General features: G+C 40.9%; 5 protein-coding genes across 10 annotated transcripts; 1 reads left to right on the top strand and 4 right to left on the bottom strand.

Annotated features, from left to right (window-relative positions):
* The first annotated feature begins 78 nt into the window (after nt 1-78).
* On the top strand, nt 79-22,078 carry LOC139110183 (uncharacterized). Of its 2 annotated transcripts, none has more exons than XM_070669803.1 (9): nt 79-740; nt 878-1,240; nt 1,329-1,668; nt 1,738-1,862; nt 2,039-2,098; nt 13,149-13,354; nt 13,628-13,827; nt 21,359-21,594; nt 21,670-22,078. In XM_070669803.1, the coding sequence occupies exons 1-9, from the start codon at nt 528-530 to the stop codon at nt 21,958-21,960; spliced, it is 2,034 nt and encodes a 677-aa protein (XP_070525904.1). In that variant the 5' UTR covers nt 79-527; the 3' UTR covers nt 21,961-22,078. The 2 variants fall into 2 exon arrangements, with proteins under 2 accessions (XP_070525904.1, XP_070525905.1); XM_070669804.1 differs by having other exon boundaries at nt 637-736.
* Nucleotides 2,111-12,406, bottom strand: LOC139110191 (uncharacterized). 5 transcript variants are annotated; one of them, XR_011546956.1, is made up of 5 exons: nt 11,257-12,406; nt 8,317-9,380; nt 7,631-8,075; nt 5,633-6,736; nt 2,111-5,567 (listed from the first exon to the last, which is right to left on the bottom strand). XR_011546956.1 is itself a non-coding variant. In XM_070669821.1 (5 exons), the coding sequence occupies exons 3-5, from the start codon at nt 9,022-9,024 to the stop codon at nt 6,432-6,434; spliced, it is 1,458 nt and encodes a 485-aa protein (XP_070525922.1). In that variant the 5' UTR covers nt 9,025-9,088; nt 9,158-9,380; nt 11,257-12,406; the 3' UTR covers nt 2,111-6,431. The 5 variants fall into 5 exon arrangements, 4 of the variants coding, with proteins under 4 accessions (XP_070525922.1, XP_070525918.1, XP_070525921.1 ...); XM_070669821.1 differs by having other exon boundaries at nt 2,111-6,736; nt 8,317-9,088; nt 9,158-9,380; XM_070669817.1 differs by having other exon boundaries at nt 2,111-6,736.
* Pck (Claudin superfamily protein pickel) lies at nt 13,851-15,490 on the bottom strand. Its single transcript, XM_070669836.1, has 4 exons — nt 15,320-15,490; nt 15,155-15,221; nt 14,722-15,059; nt 13,851-14,644 (listed from the first exon to the last, which is right to left on the bottom strand). The coding sequence occupies exons 1-4, from the start codon at nt 15,354-15,356 to the stop codon at nt 14,376-14,378; spliced, it is 711 nt and encodes a 236-aa protein (XP_070525937.1). The 5' UTR covers nt 15,357-15,490; the 3' UTR covers nt 13,851-14,375.
* Sinu (claudin family member sinuous) lies at nt 15,843-17,681 on the bottom strand. The gene is made up of 2 exons (XM_070669837.1): nt 17,230-17,681; nt 15,843-17,060 (listed from the first exon to the last, which is right to left on the bottom strand). The coding sequence occupies exons 1-2, from the start codon at nt 17,504-17,506 to the stop codon at nt 16,672-16,674; spliced, it is 666 nt and encodes a 221-aa protein (XP_070525938.1). The 5' UTR covers nt 17,507-17,681; the 3' UTR covers nt 15,843-16,671.
* On the bottom strand, nt 19,064-20,804 carry Kune (kune-kune). Its single transcript, XM_070669839.1, has 2 exons — nt 20,471-20,804; nt 19,064-20,128 (listed from the first exon to the last, which is right to left on the bottom strand). Exons 1-2 carry the CDS (start codon nt 20,604-20,606, stop codon nt 19,626-19,628), a joined length of 639 nt encoding a protein of 212 aa, XP_070525940.1. The 5' UTR covers nt 20,607-20,804; the 3' UTR covers nt 19,064-19,625.
* Nucleotides 22,079-22,568: the final 490 nt, after the last annotated feature.

The raw sequence follows: 22,568 nt of genomic DNA, 5'->3' as shown, positions 1-22,568 counted from the left end.
TCGCCGACGTGTGGGTCACGCATGCATTTGATTTGATTTGATTCCGAGGCTTGAACAACTTCTTGCGGGTAGGACGTCGGGTGGTACTTTATTAAATCCATTAGCGAGAAATCGGCTATTTGAACCGCTGGGCCTTTTCAATCATTTACGCTCAACGTCGAAGCAATACGTATACGATCCGACGTAATTTTAAGCGCAGAAGATGCACTGCGGTGCAGTTACGAATTTCAAGGAACAGTTGTGTGGATGCCGGTCAATGGCATGCAACGGACGCGATCGCGAACTGAGATACATTCGATAAACATCGCTATCGGTTTTGTCGTACGAAGTTTAAGTGGATGAAAAATAAAGTAACGCCGTGGAAAGAATGAAGTGCTGCTTGCTTGTTGCATACCAGTGGCACTTGTGCTTCGTTCAACGCACTGTTTATCTCAATTGGTTTCAAATTACATTTGGTTATCGCGATCGGTCATACAGCCGACCGATCTAAAAGTTAAGAGACAAGCGCGAGGCATTTCGTATGTAACATGCATCGTGTTCGCTTAAGGGACCTTGCGACGAAATTATGGAGAAGATCTATCACCAGCGGGAACCTGCTGGTTTACGGGCCCGATGTCGTGGCGGCGCAAGAACATGGTTCACCTGTCGTCGCGTTGGAATCGACGATTATCACCCACGGCATGCCTTATCCTGCTAATGTAAACACCGCACTGAGAGTCGAGAATATGATTAGAAAGCAAGTCTGTATAGCACCTGATATTTTTTCTTGTGTTACGATTTTTTTTTTAATTGATATTAAATATGTTGTCAGTTTGATGGAAATATTAATTTGCCATTAAAATATTATGTAGCACTGAGAAACTTATTTTTATTTTAGGGTGCTGTACCAGCAACAATAGGAATTATAAATGGCAAGATACATGTAGGCTTGAATAAAGAGCAATTGGAGATCTTGGCCAGAGCTGATGCAACAAATACAATAAAATGTTCGCGCAGAGATATTTCTTTTGCTCTATCAAATGGATTAAATGGTGGCACAACAGTTAGTGGAACAATGTTAATTGCCCAAATAGCTAATATTCCAATAATGGCAACAGGTGGTATTGGCGGTGTTCACAGAGGTGCTGAACAGACTCTTGACATCAGTGCAGATCTGATTGAATTTGGGCGTACACCAGTGGCAGTTGTTTGTTCTGGTGTCAAATCTATTCTGGATATTGCCAAAACCTTGGAATACTTGGTAGGTACATTTAATATAAGTGTATTCATTATTTGAACAACCTAGTAATTCCAAAAATTGACATAGAATATGGTTTTTATGCTCACAGGAAACTCAAGGAGTGCCAATTATAAAAATAGGCGACACACCAGAATTTCCAGCGTTCTACTGTGCAGAAACACATGACAAAATAAAAGCACCATGCAGAGTCTCCACTGCCAAGGAAGCAGCTGATATTGTGGAGACACAGAGAACGCTGAACGTTAAAACAGGGATATTATTTGCAGTCCCTATTCCTAAAGAATATGCATTACAGCCTAGCGTTGTAGATACCGCTATATCTGACGCTTTAAAAAAAGCTAGTATTATGCACATAACAGGCAAGGAAGTTACGCCATTTCTTTTAAACGAACTCAACGAAATCACGCGCGGTCAATCCCTCGAAGCAAGTAAGTGAAAATTAAGTGTAATATAAAATGTGATAAAATATAATTATGTTCCTTACGACGATGTTACAGATATAGCCCTTATAGAAAATAATGCCAAAGTCGCAGCCGAAATTGCCTTGCATCTGTGCGAAAAATTTCGGACAGCCCATATAAAACCTGCTTCTGTGCGATCAATAATATCAAAGCAAAAACCGGTAAGCCTAAAAGAAACAAAAGTTGCCCCTAAAAGTAAGTTTCAAGCGCATAAAAAAACTGTCGAAGAGTTATCTTATCGATATAATGCTTTATCGTAGCGTTAAAAATTGTCAGCGTTAAATAAATCGTCTCATTATCTCTGCTTCAAGTATACTAAAGCTGGAATCTTATTTAGGTAGTAATTGGAGCATCGATTCTGGACACAGTATTGCAAGTGAAGGAGCCCGAAATAAATGTAAGTCAAAAGTCTCACAATCAAAGTTATACTAAATAACCAATTTTTTTTCTTATATATTCATATTACATAATATAGTTTGTAGAACAGTAACAGTATTTATATACAATTACCATCTTTTTTTTTTCTTTTTTCTTTTTATGTACATTTAATAATATCAAATAATGGGAAATCTCGCGTAGAATAGGGGAAGAGTATGTGATATTAACAAACGTTTTTTTTATAGAACAGCAAACCTATGAAATATGGCCGTACAAACGGCGACTTAACGTAAATTAAATACAGACGTAAGCTTGTCGATACGATATTATGAAAGATTCACCAACGTAAACGCGCTATTGAGCCTCGATTGTAGCTTGTAACTACGTGTTAATTATTTCGTGTTCGCTCTTTTTCGCTCTAACAGTCTTTAGATACACTCTTTTTGTCATGTGTGTGTGGTTGTGTGTTGAGTTCATACAATATTAAGGTAATCAAAGCTTTTTAAGTGTGCATACTCTTCTTCTGGTATCGCGCTATGATCACTCTATGAAATGTCTCGTCAGCGACACCGCACACATGGTGGAAGCGGATCGATTGGTCAAGGAGCCGCGCTGTTCAGTAAAAAAAAAAAAAAAAAAAAAAAAAATTAGCTTATAAAATTAAAATTAATAGAATCACATTAAAAAAGATATATTTAAATTTTTGATTGTTGAAAATTACCATCGATTCGTCGTTTCGAAGTGAGAAATATGTTGGCTGAAATAGATACAAGAATTTAGGTTCGTGATAAAATGAGATATTGGTCCAAATAATGAAATGTGCCAAATCAGATTTAATGTAATTATATACTCGTTTGTTCTTCATTTTTTGCACGTAGAACAGAAAAAGGTTGTACTTTTGTTAGGCACCACGTCTCTTGTTGACCGATCGACCGAATTCGAGTCCGTGCAGTGCCACAAACGACTAATTGATTACCTAGTTGTTGGAGATATATAATAAATTAGGTTTTAAGCAGGCACTATTCAAAGCTCCCCGTCTTCCATTTCACTTTATATATTACATTTAGATTATCAATCCGTTACAAATCGCTACGCTCGTTTGAACTTTGAAGTCTTTCTTGCAGTGTGGTTGTATAACATCAGGAAATCGCCTGAATAAAATATAAACGCCTAAAATCTTTCGCTCGTATTTTATTTTCCGTAGGTACGTTAATACGACAATCGAAACGAAATCAAGTATCTCGTTTCTCCGGAGTGTGATATAGGTTTCGTATATATCTCTTTCCGTATTTTCTTTCGTCTATTAATTAAAAAACGGTTAGTCTCTATCTTTCTGTATATAACATCTTTATATACATTTAGTGGCAGAGGCTGTGTGTCTGCGAGGTGTAAGCTTTCACGTTATTACATTCAACAATAATTCGATGGTCTGATTAAGAAAGAATGAACGGAGTTGCGCGCTGTCGCTGAAAAAAAAAAAAAAAAATCTGTTCTAGAAAAAAACGAAACGAGTTACAATTGTTTTACGACATTACGCACAAACATTCTATTTCATTAATAGTGGCCCAAGAATAATCAGGCAACTGTTTGAGATTAATAGTTACCCTGTTTTCCAGACTAGTGTAATTATACTTGAACATGTAAAACGCCAGATTTTTGAGAACCGTAAAATTAACTGTGACGGATAGGATCAACGTAAAACATTCCATTTTATAACATCGACAGATACGTATATTCGAATAAGTACCAGATGATAGCTTGATTTTTTTATTAAACAGACGATGTAATTATATTCGAACATGTAGAGGACCGAATTTCGAGACATATAAATTCAACTGCGACGGATTGAATGAACGCAAAGCATTTCGTTAAATAACATCGACAGAGACGTACATTCAAACGAGTAACAGATAATATCTCGGTTTCTCCTTAAACAGACGATCGACACTTATTATCTATTATACGCCGGTGTGAACTGCCTACTATGGTATTTGTATTCGTTTATCATTGCATCCCCATTAAATGTATAACCCTAAGATTCCTTTAATCCTAGCTAGGAAGCCGATTATTTCGAATATTTACGCTATGCCTTTGTCGTTTAGACGGATTTTCATTATTGGGTCATTCAGTAGGAGAGACGTGTGAGAAAATAAAACGATCGAGATAACGTACGAGACAATAGCTCCGCGCTTGTTATAGTTCAACAATAGTGGTCAGTTACAGAGAACGTTTCGGTACAAATTACTTGCACGACACGTTATGCTTTAAATGTATAATGTAAAAACGATGAAAAATCGTCGTCCACATGAGAAATCTCTTTTCCTCTCATCTCCCCGTTCTTTGATACATTATTAACGAGAAAGCTAAAAGAATTCTCGTTACTCAGGAATGGTTAATCTAGACACATGTCCACTTTTTTTCGCCTTGTCTATCTTGTCGGAAAAGGGGAGGAGAATCAATTTGGCAGTAATATCTCACATTCTCCCGTACTATCGTAATTATCTCTAAAGGTCTAAGGATCGTTACAGAACTTTGTGAGAACAGTCGTGAGGTTCGACAGCTAGTTAGATGGCAATGTTTTCGCGGAATACAATTCGCTTGTCTGAACAGATGTACGGGTTGTCTGCATTATTAAGAAAACCGAACACGTCAAGTCGCAAAGATATAATCGAGTTTTCTCGAGTCTGACAGAAGTTTGTTAACGAGTCTCGCATCGTAATTGTTCCGCCGATAGTTGCAAAAACGTTGTTCATTAACGTCAATTACTTTATTAAACTAAACTAAACTAAACTAAATTCGCTGCTTTTGTTGATTTGATAAGAATATCATGAGATCCAACAGCAGACGTGATGTGCGTTGGTTCGAAAGATAAAGAGATCCTTGGGAGAAGAATTATATAAAATAGAAGGAATCGAAATAGACATCTCTCTATACCATCAAGATAACGCTTTGCCAAACAGAAACGCGATCCACGAGGTATAGCGATTACTAGCGCGGAGTCTTTAATTAACTCGATAGAACTCTCGGTTTCAAAGACAATTCAACGCGAAGATCCAACGAGAACGAGAAGTTCGCGTGTCATTTATAAGCGACGATAGTTACCCTCGGCTGTGACATAGTACCGGCGTTGACTTGCATATATTGTCCGCCGTTACGGTTTTCACAATGTTATTTTCAACCGAAGATAACGGAATGAGAACCGACTTGACAGACAATATATCGTGTACACGCTAAAGACGCGATCGATGACGACTTTATTCGGATGTGGGTAATGCAAGAAAGTTTTTCACAGCTAAAAATAAATGTGCAAAAGTAGTTACGCGATACACTGACCATTCGAGGACGGAGACGCATGTATGTTAAGATGTATGTTTGCGGGGAGAGCTCGGTGGTGGTTAATTGGCAACTCCGTCGATGTAGTTGTTGCGCGGGTGGGTGAGCGCGCAAACACACCGAAAGCTCACGTGGCAAAAAGCGGCGGATTAATTCTGTAAAAGTCAGCAGACTAAAGAAAGTGCTTTCTAACGATCATTTAAAATTAGCGTCTACCTACCCTCTATAGCTCGATGTCGACAATGACGAAATTAGCATACGACTACGAGAGTTACGGACTGTAAATAGAATGGTTTCTTCGAAACTGTCTTTCGCGCGGGATGATTTTGCTTGCCGCTTGTTTTAAGGAATCATAGGGCAATGACGTTCCATCCTCAGATTGCGCTCTCTCTTATCTCTTTTTCTCTTGCTTTTCATCCCCGGATCGCGAATCTCTTATGCGAATTTAAGCACCTTTACGAATTTTGTCTTACTAAACGAAGACAGGTCTCTCTCACTCGCACTATATTGTATATGTTTTGATTTGGTTCTTTCGTTAATAATTGTACAATCTCACTGTGATATCGATTCGTAAATGCTCGATTTCTCGCGTGTCGCACCATCAGCCGCCGTTTGTCATCCGCGAATCATCGGGAAAGATGATTTCTTCAACGTCGTGTGCGCGCTATCGCGAATCGACGGCAAGACCATCGAAGGTGAGCTGTAGGGATGAGTTATAGAAGACTAGGTAGAAGACAACAGCGGTTGTCATCCCCCTCACTTTCGCCGGTCTCGGTATCACGGCGACGATGGCGTTTCCTTACGTCTATCAAGCCGTTTGTTAGACTCGCGGCCTGCCAAGTACTTCGCCGGGAGTGTATGTGTTACTCTCTTAAAAAAGAAACTGAAAAATCTGACAGAAAGTTGTCGTTCTTCTACTTGTATAACGGTATGTCGGCGCGCCGATTGCTCTTGTATAGTAAACGGCGCGCCGACATACAATTATACAGGTTTGAGGTGTTTCGCCACCATCTCCATAGTCAGGTGCTTCTTGTCTCGCGCTGACGACCAGTTACAGTTACGCCCGGGCTGGTGCCATTCGACAGTAACAGCCTACGGTTGAACTCACGCATTTCGTAGTTGTTGTTACCATTGCTCTTCTCACGACCGCCACCCGCCGCGCAATTATTGTGGTTGTTCGCCGAGGTAGGCGTTGACTCCTCGAGTATCAGCGCGCAGTGACTGTTCGTATCGCTATCGGCACCGCCGTCCTGCAGATTGTTCGCTAACAGCGGATGCCGGCCGGTATTGCACTCATCTGACTGCAGCAATAGCGATGCATTCCCTGAAAATGAGAATGACAAAGATAATTGATATCAATCAATTGATTTCGTTACGATTATCGTATTAACGTACCTACGGAAAATAAAATACGAGCGAGAGACTTTAGGCGTTTATATTTTATTCATGCGATTTCGGCTGTTCATTGAAATATATTTTTAATAATAATCTTGTGATATTCTTGTCACAAATTTTATAAAATCTTATTTTTATGTGCTTGAAAGAAGAATTTAATTTTTATTCAAGAATATTAGTGTTGAACTTTTTAATTTAAAGAGACATATTTCATCTACGTATAAAACGTACAGATAATCTGCCGCGGCATATACGTTGACAAATGATTTAAGACTTTCCTCAGGGAGTCGTACGAATAATATTTTACTTGCAAGTTGAAAACGACACTTTTACGTAAAACAAGAACTATCACGATTTATTTTATTAATTCAATTAACTGTTTACTTCTGGTTTACGAGTTTTTGCGTACAATATACTCGCGGGATAACATTTCATTAATCTATTTCAAATAAATGTTATACTTGTGATAAATCTTTGATACGTTTGCGGATGTATAAATTTATGATATGCTTGAAACAAGTTACATTTATTAAAAGGTAGTATATAGTGTAAGCTCTCGTGTTCTTATTGTGTGAAAATTTTATTTTGTATCATGTAGATGATAATTAATATTTTAATACACAGATAAAAAAGCAGCAATTTGTAAACAACATATTCAAGTAATTAGTCAAGTAATTATTCAGCAAATCACTGTCTTAATTCACTACTATAGAAATGGTATTTTATAACGCTAATGGAAGTAAAATCTAGATAATGCATCGTAGAGCTCCGGCGTTAATTAATCTGGAGTGATTAAGTTGATGGACTTTAAACTGAAACAAACCAGAAGGCGTAACTGCGTTGGGCAACGTTGTGCGTCTCGCGATGCTGCCGTTATTGGCGGTGTCCGGCAACACCTGGGAAAAAGGCGGTTGTGCAAACGGCGTGGCTGGCGGTGGTGGCTCTCTTAGAAGTCGTATTTTCTGTATCATTTCTCTTATCTCGTAGCGTAGAATACCGAGAAAACAGAGTTTCGCGAAGGCGATGACACAGAAGCCGATGACGAACAACAAGTCCGCCGTTTTTCTGAGCCAACGTATGAGAGTGTCCTCGCAGCCGCGTGCGTACGGATGTTGGCAGGGTTCGGTCTCGTTTACGCTGGGGCCGCAGCAAGTCTGCGGCCAGTAGACGTTGGGAAAATCCCTTGGCCCAGTTACACCGCAGCATGTAAAATCTCGCTGAAGTCGGTCCCACTGTTCAGTAAACCGCGGTTCTGTACCATAATCCATCTGCGAACATAAGCAATTTAATAACAGCGAATTGCATCAACCAGTTAATAAGTGAGTTATTTACTGATCTTATTTTATTAAAAAAAAATTAACTTGAGCGTATAAAAATTAATTTATTTTGGCAGAAAGAAGAAAGAAGCTACTGTTACTTTTTGACTGTGCGATTAAACAGTCGAGGATTTTGTCTGAATGAAGAAGAAAAAAAAATAAAAAGAAAAAGGAAAGGCAGTCGATGACATACCTGCAAACGTAGCTTGAGCGTGGGTCTGAGATCAGCGCGCATTTTCTCGAAGCGGAAGATCCAAACGACGCCGACGACTGCGTCGCCGAATAATAGTATCAGTAGTAATATCCAGTAAATGTTGAGCAACCGGGCGCTGAGCCGCCTGGCGGCGATGCAACCGAGGAGTTGCACCAGACCTAGCTGTGCCGTCAGTGCCAGATAGCCGTAAAGTGCGGTAGGGTCATAGACACGGGGTACACCCGGCACCACGTGCCGACGTGGGTCGCCGGTGAAGAGAAGAGTCTGCGACACCGCGGCGGCGAAACCGATCGCGCTACCGAACAGTACCAAGTTACAGGCGTAGATCCAGAGGCGGTAATATCGCATCGCGACGTCCTCACCACCGCCGGCGAGTCGCTGGGACGTCACCGACGACGGCGCCTCGGGGACGTGATCGCGGCTGTTGCTTCTTCGGGTGCCTCGTTTAAAGACGTTATTATTGTTGACGTTATTATTGTTATTATTGTTGTTAATATTGTTGTTGTTATTATTGTTGTTGTTGTAGTTTGTGGTAGTCGTGGTGTTGGTATCGGTCGAATGCCGATTCTCCTCACGGTCGTCCAGCAAAAAGAGAAAAGGCGGCTTCGCGCTGCAGTCCTTCGTCGCTGTCTTTTGGCTGTGCGTCGACTGCGGGGTGATTGAACGTTGCAGCAGCATCACCGTCATACTATCGTGCCACCCTGGTGTGCGTGTCCTCGTCGTAAGGATTGTGCCCCGCAGACTCGGGGAGCTGAATAGGAGAGACGGGTCAACGCGTTGCACCGTTGGTGGTGGTGGTGGCCGCCACCGCGGTACTCACGCAAGGCGAGGGAGGTGATGCCAATGCCGATGCCAAAAGAGGAGACCGTTTTCTCTACTCGTGACCGCCGCAAGTCACGCGAGGCACATCGTTCTGCATCGTTGCACCGGAAGGTCGTTCGTGCTAACGTTCATCCTTGTCCTCCTCGTCACGCGCACCTGTCATGCACTCTTCAGCACCGCGATGACGATCCTCGGGCGTTTCGGCAACCGGAACGATTCTCCTGCAAAGATATGATATGCAAATGACGTCTAGGAAAGATGGATCTTTTCATAGTCACGTAAAAAATCTTCAAATCTGTTTTACTACTCGATCTTTCCAAGATTTGAGATGAAACGTGTTTAATTTGATTCAGGGATCGCTTTTCTTCACCACGCCACGGGATTTAACATCATCCTTCCTTGCTTGGTCACTTTTTGGTCTAACGAGGCGCGGGGGTTGAGCGGAAATCAACGTGCGTGCGCTTTCGAGTGAAAGCCAACACAGCGGGAGAAGGCTAGCGTGAGCTTCGGTGGATTGTATTTCTTTCTGACAGTTGTAGCGTGCGATAGGCGATTCTATTTATCGATCCTCGGCTGCCTAGAACTATGTAGCTTCTCCGAGGAGGGACAGAGATAAATCGTGCGAGATAGAGATAGGATATGCGCTTGAGTGAATATATCGGCGCGAAGCGTCGCCGGCTCGACGAATCGTTGAAGGAGAACAGCAGATACAGCTTATCTGATGAATGTGAAAAGACATATATAATTTAATTACGAACAAGTGAGATTGAGTCGAGGAGATTCAACAGTTTAGGAAATAAAAGGCGAAGGTGAAAGCGGAAAATCGCCGCCTATGTATCTAAAGCGGCTGATCTTGATAAAGATTATCGATGTATCTACGGTAGACACAGATCATCCCGAGATTATCCTCGTCAGGGTCGCGCGAACATAGGCATCGCCGATATCGGTTCGGGCAGGGCGATGCGCCAAAATGTGTTCCCGTTTCCGTGCATCGGCACTCACGTTCCATGCACACATGCACAGACCGCCACCGCGAGTGTACGCGAGTGGCGCATTGTAATGAAAACACGGAAGAGCGAGAGAGCGATAAGGGGCCCATCGATCGTTTAAACCCTGCGCGTTAGCGCGCCTTTCACACCGACACATGACACGAGCTCGGAGTACATATGGATGAGCGAAAGGGAGGCGACCGAGAGAAAATAGGGGGAGGGTCGGAGGGAACGTCGGCGGCGAGCGGTTACCTCTTTTCGTCCTAACGAAGAAACAATTTTCAACGTCACGGAGACGAACAGTCAACGTCCTGGCCGGCGTCCAGTACTGCCTGCTTTACATAATCCCACGGAGGGAAAAGAAAAAAAAAAAACAGAAAAAAAGGAAAAAAGAGCAGGCGAGCGAGAGAGAGAGAAGAGGCGCGCGCGGATCGATGTCGCGTACCGCGTGCAATCCTTTCCCGACGCCGGATGCCGGAGCGAGGGACGAGAGAACGGGAGTAAATCGCGCACCTTGCGCACCTTGCGCGCCGAGCAGGGCCACGGCCGCGGCAAAAAGGGTCGTCGGGCAATCTTTAATTAGACATCGATACCAGGTGACATTCATAGAGAAGAATAGATAAAAACTAAAGGGAGAGAAAGGATGACGAGGTGGAGACGCGGAGGCGAGCGCGCGCGCGCGCTCGTGCCCGCGTGCAAGAGAAGTGGAAGGTGGTTAGGTGATGGATGTAGGGAGGGAACGTGGCCGTTATGCAATCTTCCTCCCGACTTTCCTGAAGGAATTTATCGTCGCTCGTTACGCTTCGTCCTATTTTCGCCACATGCAACAACGCTGTTACGCATCACGTCAGCTCGCTGCTTACCACCGATCGTCGCCCGTTCCGTCGCTCAAAATCGCATCGACGTAACCGCCTAATGGTTAAAATCGCTCGAAAAGCGGCACATCCCGATGCACCAAGGTTTCCTTTAATGCAGCAGCGAACGGTACTTTTAATTAAAAAAAAAAAATTTTTTTTTTTCCTCCCCCGCGAATAGATACCAAAGAGACGAATCCCGCGGTGATTTTTTATTATTATATACAAGCCGGCTTGTTAGATTAATTAAATACCTTTGTGTAGATCCCAGATACCGCTTCGACGAAAGGCACACGCGCTATCAGAAAGCGAGGTTTCGCTTTTCTTAATTTTTCAGACCTTTTCTTCAAGGAAGATCCTCGGAAAGATCGAGAGAGAGAGAGTCCTTTTTTTTTACGTAAAGCATTTTCGTCCGGTACGGGAGATCCGACTTCTCTTCAGACGCGAAGCACTCGAGAGAAGCGAAAAAGTCTTGAAGAGTTCGAGGCTCGACGAGATGTCCTACGACGTAATATGCAGGAATGCTGCGGAATCGTTACATCCGGATGTCGTCAGTCGGGCCGATCGTACCGCGGTACGTGCGGTGAATAGCGCGAGGAACGCGGTCGTCGTCGCCTTCTTCGTCGTCGTCGTCGTGGTGGTGATAGCGCTTCTTTCACGTGCATCGCCGTGAGAATCCTCCTCGGCAACGTCGTCCACGACGTCGTCGCTCATGGCGATAAACGCTCGTGTATCCTCGTCATGCGTCCTTTCAGCAGCAGCACCCCGTAGTCTTCGGCTGCGCTCCCGACGAAATCTCCCTCGCTGCTGGCCTCGGTCGCGGCCTCGTCTTGGTGACGATCAACACTTGACAAGGCCGTCGGCAGCCGTAGCGCATGTCGCTCGCACGACACTTGGTGGAAGCGGAGCGGCGCGACGCGTCGCGACGCGCTTCCTCTCACTGCCACGGATCACGGAGACCCGCCAGAGCCGAGTGCGCGCGACCAACCAAAGCCTGCGTCGCCTGCGAAGCGTCGTTACCGTCGTCGTCGTCGTCGCGACGACGCCCGACGCTTCTCGCCCCGCGCTCCCTACGCATCAAACGCTCTTCCAGGCGGACACGCGCGGCCGCGACTGCGGCTTTCTTTACCTATCTTTTTTCTCTATCTTGCGGCCTCTGTCTCTCTCTTTTTCTTTATCCTGTCGGCGGGGAGAACACGCGACTCCTGAACGTAGCTCGCGGGGGTGGTCACTGTGACCAAGGCGCCCGAGATAGGCAACCGGATTGGCTCGAGATTTGAGGAAGCTCTGCTACCAGACCCACCAATACCACCGCCAGTCGCCACTCGCCACCCGCAAGCCAGACTGATAGATAGAGGGAAGACACGCGAAGGGAGTAACGCAAGGTCGGACTATCGGAAGTGCCCGACCTGAGCTTTCATCTATCAGCTGATCCGACTATAACGGGGGGATTATCACGCGTGCCGATATCGCTATTTCATACTGTCAAAGGACTGATCCTTGTTAGTTTAATTGAAACGTAGAGCCGTCGTAGCGAAAAATTGATCTGACCTATAAGATCCCGTTTGCTAAAGGGTGCGCGTTGCGCCAAGCACAGCGCTGAAAACGTAGAAATAGAGCTCAGGAGGAAAGAAGAGGTGGAGAGATAAAAATGTCCAGCCGTATGTTACCACCGGACGTGGTATGAAAGAGACAGCCAGAGAGAGAAAGCGAGACAGCATAGAATACGTAGGCGCTGGCTATACCGTATATTAAGATATACATAGGAACAGGGTGAAAAAGAAGGGAGTAAATACTATACTATATACCAACTTGAATATTACGGGGGTGGCGTACTTTCCTCGAGTATTCGCTCCCGGCTATACGACCCTAGACCGAACGCTCAACGTGTAATTGAATCTTTACAAACTGGAGGAAACCGAGGGTATACAGCAACCCTTATTGCCGCAGGCTACTTTTTTGCTAAACGTACTTTTTCTATAATGCGCTTTTTCAAAATAGATTTTTACGATCTTAATCCATGTTCCACCTTCTTCCGCTCCTTTTCTTTCTCATCGCGTGAAAAAATATAATTCTTGGGTGAATAAATAGATTGACTAGCAAACGTGAATTATAATTAATTTCAAAGGGATTGTTTTATTTTCAGAACGACGGTAGAACGTATACTGCCCGAAGGAGATGCAGCAGCGGCGGGGTCGGACGAAATGTTGCTGATGCGTTGCTTAAGCTCGGCTTAGATAACACACGTCTCATATCCGTCGTCGGAGAAGACGAGTACGGGAAGGTCATTCTTGAGAGCCTAGGAGTCGGAGGAAAGACGGTGAAATGTCTGTCGGATATCAGTACCACCAAGTACGAATCGTAAATTATGTTGCTCCTTTAACGAATATTTTCAGACAGCAAGAGACTTATTCAATCATTTTGCAGTAATGCGTAATAAAATATCCAAATTCACCGGAATAATTATTTAATCAATCGAAAGTTAAGAGAATCTGTAAAAAAAAACAAGTGTAATTAGTTCTGGTTTGATTATTTAATTATTTTACTTTTTATAATAAAAATGAGATTATTTAAATCCCAGTAGATTTGTTCTTACGTGATTATTTCTATTTTTTTATATTATAGATTTACCGTGATAGTAGATGTTAATGGTGAATGCTACTTTTGCATCAGTGAAGCGGAATCTTTCGCCGCAATTACTCCGAAACTGATAAAGGAATATCAGTTGCATCTCGAAGAAGCGAGTCTCATTGTTCTTGATGCAAATCTTGAAATAGACAGTATGCGCTGTGTGCTCGAAGTTGCATCGAAAGCAAATGTTCCGGGTAAGTAATTTTAATAATCTACCTTTATAATTTAATTCGTCAATTAATTTCTCGCATATATTTGTAAGTTAATTGATCTTATACACAATATATGATATTTATAAAAATATATATAAACGGTGATATAAAAAGTCGTTTGCATACGTGAGTGTAACAATGGACGGAGATTATTCACGTTTAAGCGAATTAGCTTCAAGAAAGTCGAGTAAATTCATTAGCTTGAAAGAAGGCGATAATCTTAACAAGCGTACGTAAAATCTTTTTTAAATCCTTAAATTATATACAAATGAAGATTGAATGTAAAATCTACCGACTGCTGTTGACCAGTCTTATAAAGTTATTTACTAAAAATAATCGTAAAAATATGTATATAAATTTTTCGTCTTTTTTAAACCACTGGTTTAACAAATTTGGACGGATTAAAACTGTGCACGATTAGCGTACGTAGATTCTCTTACGAAACAAATATTTTACTTGTTAATTAAACATACGAACCTTGCACATGGTTTTAACTTTTCGTAAAAAAAAGCACGCAGTTTAATATTAAATTATACGTATCCGCTTCGCGTCGGTGAATGATGGCCATGAGATTGTGGATTTGGTTGCATTTGCATCACTAAATTCCGAGATTCTTTACGCAGTCTATAACCCATTCGCGCGTCTAAGTAAAGAAAGAACGCAGCGAATGTATGGATCATGAACGATATAACTGCAAAAGCGTATGACCATGACAGGTGATTGAAATTCGGATACATTAACCAGTCCCGACGCCAACATTGTCCACCGAATATGGAGACTGCCAGAAAAAGAAATGCGCCTGAAATCAACGATTATTTCGATTAAAAATAATCACTTGATAACTTTTATCTTGAAAACGTTAACTCGTGCACTTACCAGCTACTGCATCGCATACAAACGCGACAGACGTTAGAATCCACTCGTAGTGCAGGACGAATCTCAACGGCCAGCGTATCCAGATCATCGAGATCACAAAGAACGCAAAGATAGAAAGCATCAAAGCTAATGTGACAAACGCCTGCACTACCATTAGCCACACTGGCAGCAGCCACTCTCTTATGACGTAATATTCTTGCGAGAATATGTGATGACAGCCGTCAAACTGCTTATCGAACTGATAGTAAGGATAACGAAATTGTTCGAAACAATACTCCCAAAGTCCCATGTGTTTGAAGTTATTGAATGTGTCCTGATACGATTCTATCCAATACGGACTGGAAATCGTATGGAAAATCAGTAATGTTTCGGTGTTCTAAATTTATTTCGACATCAACAATTTTAACAGCTACACAGAATTAGATATGTTTACCTTATAAATGCCATCATCAAGAGGAAAAGTGCCACGAAAGTGAGCCCCCCGCCGAAAACAACCGCATCTATTAATAGAAGGAAAGAAAAAAAAAAAAAAGATCAAAAGGATGTACAGGTTATTAGAAATCGCTTCATTTATTGATTGATTTAATCAGTTACTTACTGGACGCCTTGTGATATTCTTGCTTGTCCACCGACATGATGGCCTTTTAATTAAGGCCAGCGAAACCGATCGCTTTGTATAATTCGGTCGTTTATGATTATCGTTGCCGTTTTTTTCAATCAAGTTTTCTCTATCAAAACTCTCGCCACACCCAAACACTAAACAGTCATACTACCGCTACCAATTTTGCTAACGGAAAGACATTGTACTTTGCCATCAAATTGTTATTTCGTCCGTCGATAATATAGCTCATTTTCTATAAGTCTACTAATAAATAATTATTTATTATACATATTTTATTATGAGACGGATAAATTCACAAACATTAAAAAAATAATATTAAATAAAAGAACTCGATAATACTTTTGTTACTATTAGAAAAAAAATAATTCAGGACTTTCAAATATTTTTTTTTTTTTTTTTATTAGCATAAATGAGAAATATTTCAAGTTTTTTTACCTAACGAATAGAACGTTATTTATTTTAATTGTATAAATTTAAATAACGTTGAGACTGTAAAGAATAATTTATTTTATATATTAGAAGTTTTATTTAGTAACGGACGGAGATACAAAAGTTATTTTACCCAATTAATCTCGTTAAGGTTTTCTCAGACATGTCGCTGGAAAACTGAGTAGCTGCATTGTGCAATTATCATAAATCTTGTGCATAAAGTTTAACAATATAATTATACATATGTAAGTAATATACAAGGTATTTCAATAATTCACGTCTTAAAACACTAAAAAGTTCATGAGAAATTACACAAGTCCTAAAAAATAATTAATTCTTGTGATAAAATTTAAGTTGAAATTACGAGAGCATATTTGTTAAAAAATTATATAAAAAGATTTAACGAACGATGTTACATTAATGGAAAAAAAAAAAGAGTACCCGCGCGATTATTTACGTAGCAGCACTTGTGCACGGATAACTCTTTTCACTGCAGTCTATAGATCGATGAAACTTTATACTAAACAAGAAAAAAGACTCGTTTCAAATAAAAAACCGTGGACCTTTCCATTATTATCTAACACTTTGCACATTTTTTTTTTGCAAGTATTTTAAGACGCGTATATATCGTCCCATATATATATATCGTTAATAATAGTATCGTACAATATTACGATCCCATATACGTAATGTTATATAAAAAGAATATATAAAATATTGTACAAAAATATTAAACGTATTACATATTTTCTAAACTTAAATTAATACAGATCTGTTTTTTTTTGTACATTCTATAAAACACGATTTCACGATAAAATGTTGCACCCTGTGGACGGAATGGTACTACAGACTTTTAGTACAGAAAATTGTAAATTGCCATTGCTGTGCATGACCTTATTCTAGGCACGAGATTCGAGTTGAAAACGCGTTTGAGATTCCTTTAAGTAGTCTCGTTTCTTTCGTTGTACGTTTGCCTCTACGAGCAGCAAACCGCTTGCGATCAGCGTCAGAACACTGCCGATGACGCCCAGGGCGAAAGACCATCCCAGATAATTATTCGCGTGTCCGGGCATCCAACCGTCCGCATTGCCAAGGCATGCAAAGATGATGACAGCCAAGCCACCACTGAGACCACTTGCCAGCAGCAAGTAACCGATGGTATTTATTAGCTCAATGTATCTCTTTCGCTCTGGATCGCAGCACAGAGTGAAGAGCAGTATCAAAAAGAATGAGATCAGGCCCAGTAGGAAGCATAGCGTGAAGAATACTTGCGTGGCGATCATAAACGCTGCAACAGAAAATTGACGAATTGTAAATATATGGTAAAACCATTATACAGGATGCTCTATTATTTTTTAATAGACATCCACGACGGTACAGCCTCTTCAGCGCTCGGGGAGAAAAATTAATCGATACACAATTTTTCTTTTATCTCGGGTCGCCGTGCGATGACTTACGAGGCAGAAGGAAGCCACGGATCTCGGAGTAGCCCGCGGTGAATGGGTCGTAGACCCATCTGCAGCCGACGAAGAATCGCCTGGGCGCGTCGGACTCCTGGGGATTGGGCAGCGACCTGAAGCAGTGCCGCCAAAGGCCGAGTCGGTCGAGCTGCGCGCCGACGATCCGCGGGTCGCTGACTAACCAGGAGGGCGTACCAAACGCGACGCACACGCAGACGAATCCCACCAGGAAGACGCCGACGCCGACGTTGCCCGACAGGCTCCTCTTCTTCATGTCGTCGCTGCCGAGACGATCGCGGAAAGTGAGACCGAGACACGTCCGGCCGTCTAGGCACGCAACGTAAACTATGCTCTCATAAAAGAACAATCGCTGCGATCCCACGGCACTAATAACCACACCCAAGCGGCCCGCGTTATTGGCGGAGCAAACGGCCGACTTCTATCCTAACTTAACCTAACCCGTCTCTCACCTCGAACGCCACGCGCGACTCCCACGAGCGGGGTCGGGGCGTTAAACGTAACGAATCCATGCAGGATCGTGTCCACGAAAAGAGCTCGACCTCAGATGAAATGGAGAAACAAGTAACATCTATTTTTAACAACGAGCAGCATTGATCTATTCTTCTTGGACTGTTCTTTTTCTTTTTTTTTTTTTTTTTTTTTTGCGCAGGGAGTATCGACTTTACCCTTAAAACGCATCGAAGTCAATGATCAATGAAATCTATTACATCGTGCTCCAAAATATAAATAGCACTGAAAGCTGAAATTTGCGCGAAGTACCACGACGCGAAGTTAATCAACGGAGAGCGATGAATCGACGATTTAAAAACTTGCGCGTGGAAGACGCAGGAGTTCGTTTTCCTTGGTAAGAGGATAAATTTTTCATAATTCTGAAATCACGGTGATTCTATTGTTTCTCTCGTCGTTCCTGAATGCGTCAAGGTGCATGTGTCACCTCATATCTTACGTATATCGTTTCTCTCTTCATGATCGCATTCCAACCTTGATCCTGTAGGATCGTAAGCAGACCGCGAACAAATAAATTTTCAAGCCTACCATTTACCTCGAATTCATTGAAGCAATTTATAAATCGCAGAGTGGAGTTCTGAACAGTATGCAATTTATAATTTTACATTCATATGATAACGAATGAATCGATTGAAATATCTACGTACGCGTTAAAAAAAAAATTTTTTTCAAGTATATGCACGTCATACGTAATGAAAAAAAATTGAGTTTCTATTCTCACGTATACTAAAATGGGCGTAAATTATTCTTCGACAGAAAGAAACGTTTCTTTTCTTCGGTACGTGATTTCCTCTCTCGTTACAAATCTATTTACACCATTTCCGTTTGTATTCTTTTTCTCTCCCTAAAAAGAAATAATAAGATAATATTAAAAAAAAAAAAACGTACGCGATATTCGAGACGTGAGATGCATACGTTGCATCCTGTGATTTAATCATAAAAAAATATATCGTAGTCATGCGAGTCATTGTCGACTGGAATTTCGCCGTAAGATGTTAATGCGTCACCTTCGAGATCGCGACGGTGCGAGATCAACGGTGACGCATTCACGGTTTACCGGCCCGCTAATGTCATAACTGCGGAAGATTCTTTCAGCGCGGTCGATTAGAATAGAATCTAATTTAGGTCAAACGGACGGACACTTTCCTACGTGATATCGCGTGCACGCGAGGACCGCCGTCCTATAATTTACGATAAATTTGCGAGAACAAAGTGGGTCACTGCATGCATAAAATTAATTGATTTAATTCGTGCTCGAGAATTATTACATGCAATCTGTATCCGAGTACAAATGACATGCCGGTTATTTAAGAAAAATTATTTTATTATATTGTCTGTGTACGACATACAAGTAGATTCATTTCTCGTAACATTAATATATATAGAACTTATATGTATATACATATATAAAATTAGTTCTTAATATTAAAAAAAAAAAGATATAAAAAGACAATAAAAATGATTAATGGACGGAATTTTTTTTTAAGATATGTGCGTCAAGCAGACACATTTAATAGCACTTAATAATATATAGAATCTCGTGCACTTTTTTCAATAAATGATATTTTGCATAATTTAAACTTGTCAACGCGAGGATAATCGTAGAATGACTCCGATATCCAATTCCTTTAAATTCTTTAAAATATGCATATATCATATATCTTATAATTATCTTAGAATTATATCGACAGATCTTATGTAATAATTACGACGAGTACATACGTAACAATATAAAATTATTAGTCTTTAAAGATTTGTCCGTGATATTTTACGTGGTATAAATTTGTTAGCGTTTTTTTGCAATTGTTTAATGCATGTCACGAGTGAATTCGATTGTCTGCATTAGATTACGACGTAAAAATGTGCTAAATGGTCGTATGTGTTTTTTGTTCCTCGTTGAGTATTCGTTCCTGCTTCTTTCTGTGCCTACGCCCTTCGATCAAGAATAAAATACCGGCAGCTACCAAAGTAACGCTGCCTACGACAGCTAAGGCGAATGACCAACTAATGTCATTATGCTCCCAATTCGGCATCCAGTCGCGTCCGTCACCTCTGGCGCCGAATATAATTACTGATATAATTCCGCATAAACCTGCGAGAGTTAAATTACCACCAGTCGTCCATAAAAGCAGCTGATACTTGTCGTGGTGACGCGAGCAACAGGTATACAAAATGGTCAGAAAACTTCCTATCAGCAACAAAGTTAGGCACAGCGTGAAGAAAAACTGTGTGGCGACAAAGAAGTCGGGCAGGAGTATGTCGTGTATAATGTAATACTCCTCTTCAAACACCCACCAACAGCCGTAGAATCTAGTGTCGTAGAGATGGCGTGGGTCCTGGAATCCTTGGAAACACACTTGCCAGAGGCCTGCAAAGACAACGTTGTTTCTCAATAGAAGAAATGAATAAAATAATTATCTTTATTACATGATCAATTAAATGTAACACAATACATATCAAGAAACAACAGTAAATAGAGAGAGATACTAATAATGACTGAAGTGATTAACAGCAGGCTCAACCGATAACTTGGCTTTAAAGTATACAGTAAAAGAGAATTTTTTCGTTACATTTTTCGTCTACACGAATTTAATAACATCCTGCAAGAGTGACATCTTGTGAAATTCAACAATGCATTAAATATATATTTTTTTTAATGTTAATTGTTTGTAGGTAGAAGTTTTAATGCCGGTTAATTTTAACATCTTACCGATCTTGACGAATTGCGGATTTTCTAGTTTTCCGTCGGTTTCCAGCCAATTGGGTGTGGTGAACGCGATCACCACTAGAATGAATGCTACCGCCGTGCATATGACGGCGGCCTTGCCCGTCCTCGTCTTCCCCATCGCACGTGGACGCGCACGTAACGAAGGACAACGGAAAGAGAAACGTTACACCTTCAGATTGTTGAATGTTAAATGCAACGTGTATAACGTCGTGATTCGCTTCGACACAGAAGTATGCAACTTCCTCTGGAGGAGGTCTAGATCGGTTCTTGATCGCTAGAGCGCGCTGTGCATTCCGTATAACGTCCCTTCTCCCCTTGGAATTTCAACGACCTTCTGCCCCTCTTCCCCTCAATCTTTACCGATAAGTTTTTTTTTTTTTTTTTTTTTTTTTTTATACTCGGGAAGAAGATTAACGCGAGAAGTGCAAAATCCTTTTCAATTTTCTGGTACCTCCTTTATCGCAAAATCAGCACAGGTCGAAACGTTTATATTAATTCTTGAAAGTGGGCTTCAATGATCTAATTAACACCGCCTCGTCGTGGATTAGAAGTCCAAGTTTGAAACCTTAAATATTTTTATAAATCATTTATAGCAATTTAAACATGATGACATTTTTATTAGCATGAAAACTTAAATTAATAATTATTCAATTTACAGATTTATACTGTACCAACATGAAAGGGATATATAAAGTGATCAATTAAGTCAGAAAAAGTATAAAAATATCATATAGAAATGTTATTAGATTAAAAACTACTTAAAACTCAGCCTGATCGGGCACAGCACTCACTTGAATTGAATTGTAGCTTTCGTGTTTAGTTGCAGCAAGGTAGACCTGTAATTTTCAATGCAATAATTTTTCTCGGTAGTCTGGTACGAGCCCACGGACATCAACAAAGCCAAGAGGATATTTGAGGTCGGATCACATTGGGAAAACGTGCTTCATTTTATTTCACCAAACCAGAATGAGCTGAAAGTCATAGGCGAACACTTCAACATCCCGATCGCCGAAGATATGGACTTGGCGGGCGTGAAAAGCGTAGCGGAACAATTGGCCGAGCATATTCCGGTTGTCGTAACCACTTTGGGTGCTGAGGGAGTTCTGGTTCGTATAGTGTTGAACTCTCGTTGCTAAAAACAATAATGTTTCGACATACTTGTTAACTCTGCTGTCTCACAGGTCACACGAAGAGCTTCGGCAAACGTACCTTTCTACAACGAGCACGGTGAACTGATAGCCGATTCCCCGATCGTGTCTCGATTGTACCCTGTCGCCAACGGTGCGGAGAAGACGGGTGAAATTCTGAGCGTGAGCGGATGCGGAGATTGCCTCGCGGCCGGAATAATCTACGGAATTCATAAGAAGCTGAATGAAATCGACTGTATCTCCATAGCTTTAAAAGCCGCCGCACTTTCGCTGAGGTCTTTCGATGCGGTACCACGGACACTTCAAGATGCTCTCCAGCGATAAATCTTCTTTTATTATATCACGTTACATTATACCTGTAATCATACGAAACTTTTAGTTTTACTGATTGACTAAAATTGTAAGTTTTAATTGCATTTAAATAAATAGATAATGAGCTTTATTATCGTCGTATTTATTGCGTTATTTCCTAAATATTGCGACATAAACAACAAAGCAATTATTGCGTGTACAAAAAAAAAAAAAGAAAAAAAAATGTTCAAGTACCAGAATCAAAAATTATCATTAATATTGTAATTGCTAGATTATTAGTTACACATTGAATATGTAGCAGCAGCATAAATTAAAATGATAAATTCTGTATCTGTCGTTTAGATTGAGTGCAAAACATATGTAATATCTCAATGTTTGCTAATCTCTTATCTACCTCAGTTAATTTTTCATACTCTGGCAATTTTTTATTACAGTTATAAGATCTTGCTATAGTGGTTTATTCTTTTTTAATTACAAACCTAAAAACTTTGTTCGTTAGAAATTAATAATTAATAAGTTGTAAATAATAAGCGTGCTTATTCTCGATTAAAGGTAAAATGTCAAGAACTTGTATCGCGATGATAAACTAAAGGGAATTACTTGTAGAATGAGCCAATTAA

Source organism: Cardiocondyla obscurior, linkage group LG19 (assembly GCF_019399895.1).
Source record: "Cardiocondyla obscurior isolate alpha-2009 linkage group LG19, Cobs3.1, whole genome shotgun sequence".
NCBI lineage: Eukaryota > Metazoa > Arthropoda > Insecta > Hymenoptera > Formicidae > Cardiocondyla > Cardiocondyla obscurior.
The sequence above is the reverse complement of the archived record's forward strand: the minus strand, read 5'-3'. Positions and strand labels throughout refer to the sequence as shown.

What these genes read in the sequence shown, in the direction of transcription:
- LOC139110183 (XM_070669803.1), top strand. Translation starts at nt 528, where the DNA reads ATGCATCGTGTTCGCTTAAGGGACCTTGCGACGAAATTATGGAGAAGA. An exon ending in CCAAAACCTTGGAATACTTG is followed by an intron (nt 1,241 to 1,328) that starts GTAGGTACATTT and finishes TTATGCTCACAG; the next exon opens with GAAACTCAAGGAGTGCCAAT. An exon ending in CGGTCAATCCCTCGAAGCAA is followed by an intron (nt 1,669 to 1,737) that starts GTAAGTGAAAAT and finishes ACGATGTTACAG; the next exon opens with ATATAGCCCTTATAGAAAAT.
- Sinu (XM_070669837.1), bottom strand. Translation starts at nt 17,506, where the DNA reads ATGAAGAAGAGGAGCCTGTCGGGCAACGTCGGCGTCGGCGTCTTCCTG. An exon ending in CCGTGGCTTCCTTCTGCCTC is followed by an intron (nt 17,061 to 17,229) that starts GTAAGTCATCGC and finishes TTTCTGTTGCAG; the next exon opens with CGTTTATGATCGCCACGCAA.
- LOC139110191 (XM_070669817.1), bottom strand. Translation starts at nt 9,024, where the DNA reads ATGACGGTGATGCTGCTGCAACGTTCAATCACCCCGCAGTCGACGCAC. An exon ending in CGCTCAAGCTACGTTTGCAG is followed by an intron (nt 8,076 to 8,316) that starts GTATGTCATCGA and finishes TTATGTTCGCAG; the next exon opens with ATGGATTATGGTACAGAACC. An exon ending in CAACGCAGTTACGCCTTCTG is followed by an intron (nt 6,737 to 7,630) that starts GTTTGTTTCAGT and finishes TCTCATTTTCAG; the next exon opens with GGAATGCATCGCTATTGCTG.
- Kune (XM_070669839.1), bottom strand. Translation starts at nt 20,606, where the DNA reads ATGGGGAAGACGAGGACGGGCAAGGCCGCCGTCATATGCACGGCGGTA. An exon ending in TCCGCAATTCGTCAAGATCG is followed by an intron (nt 20,129 to 20,470) that starts GTAAGATGTTAA and finishes TTGTCTTTGCAG; the next exon opens with GCCTCTGGCAAGTGTGTTTC.
- Pck (XM_070669836.1), bottom strand. Translation starts at nt 15,356, where the DNA reads ATGTCGGTGGACAAGCAAGAATATCACAAGGCGTCCA. An exon ending in AGAATATCACAAGGCGTCCA is followed by an intron (nt 15,222 to 15,319) that starts GTAAGTAACTGA and finishes TTCTATTAATAG; the next exon opens with ATGCGGTTGTTTTCGGCGGG. An exon ending in TGTATGCGATGCAGTAGCTG is followed by an intron (nt 14,645 to 14,721) that starts GTAAGTGCACGA and finishes CGTTGATTTCAG; the next exon opens with GCGCATTTCTTTTTCTGGCA.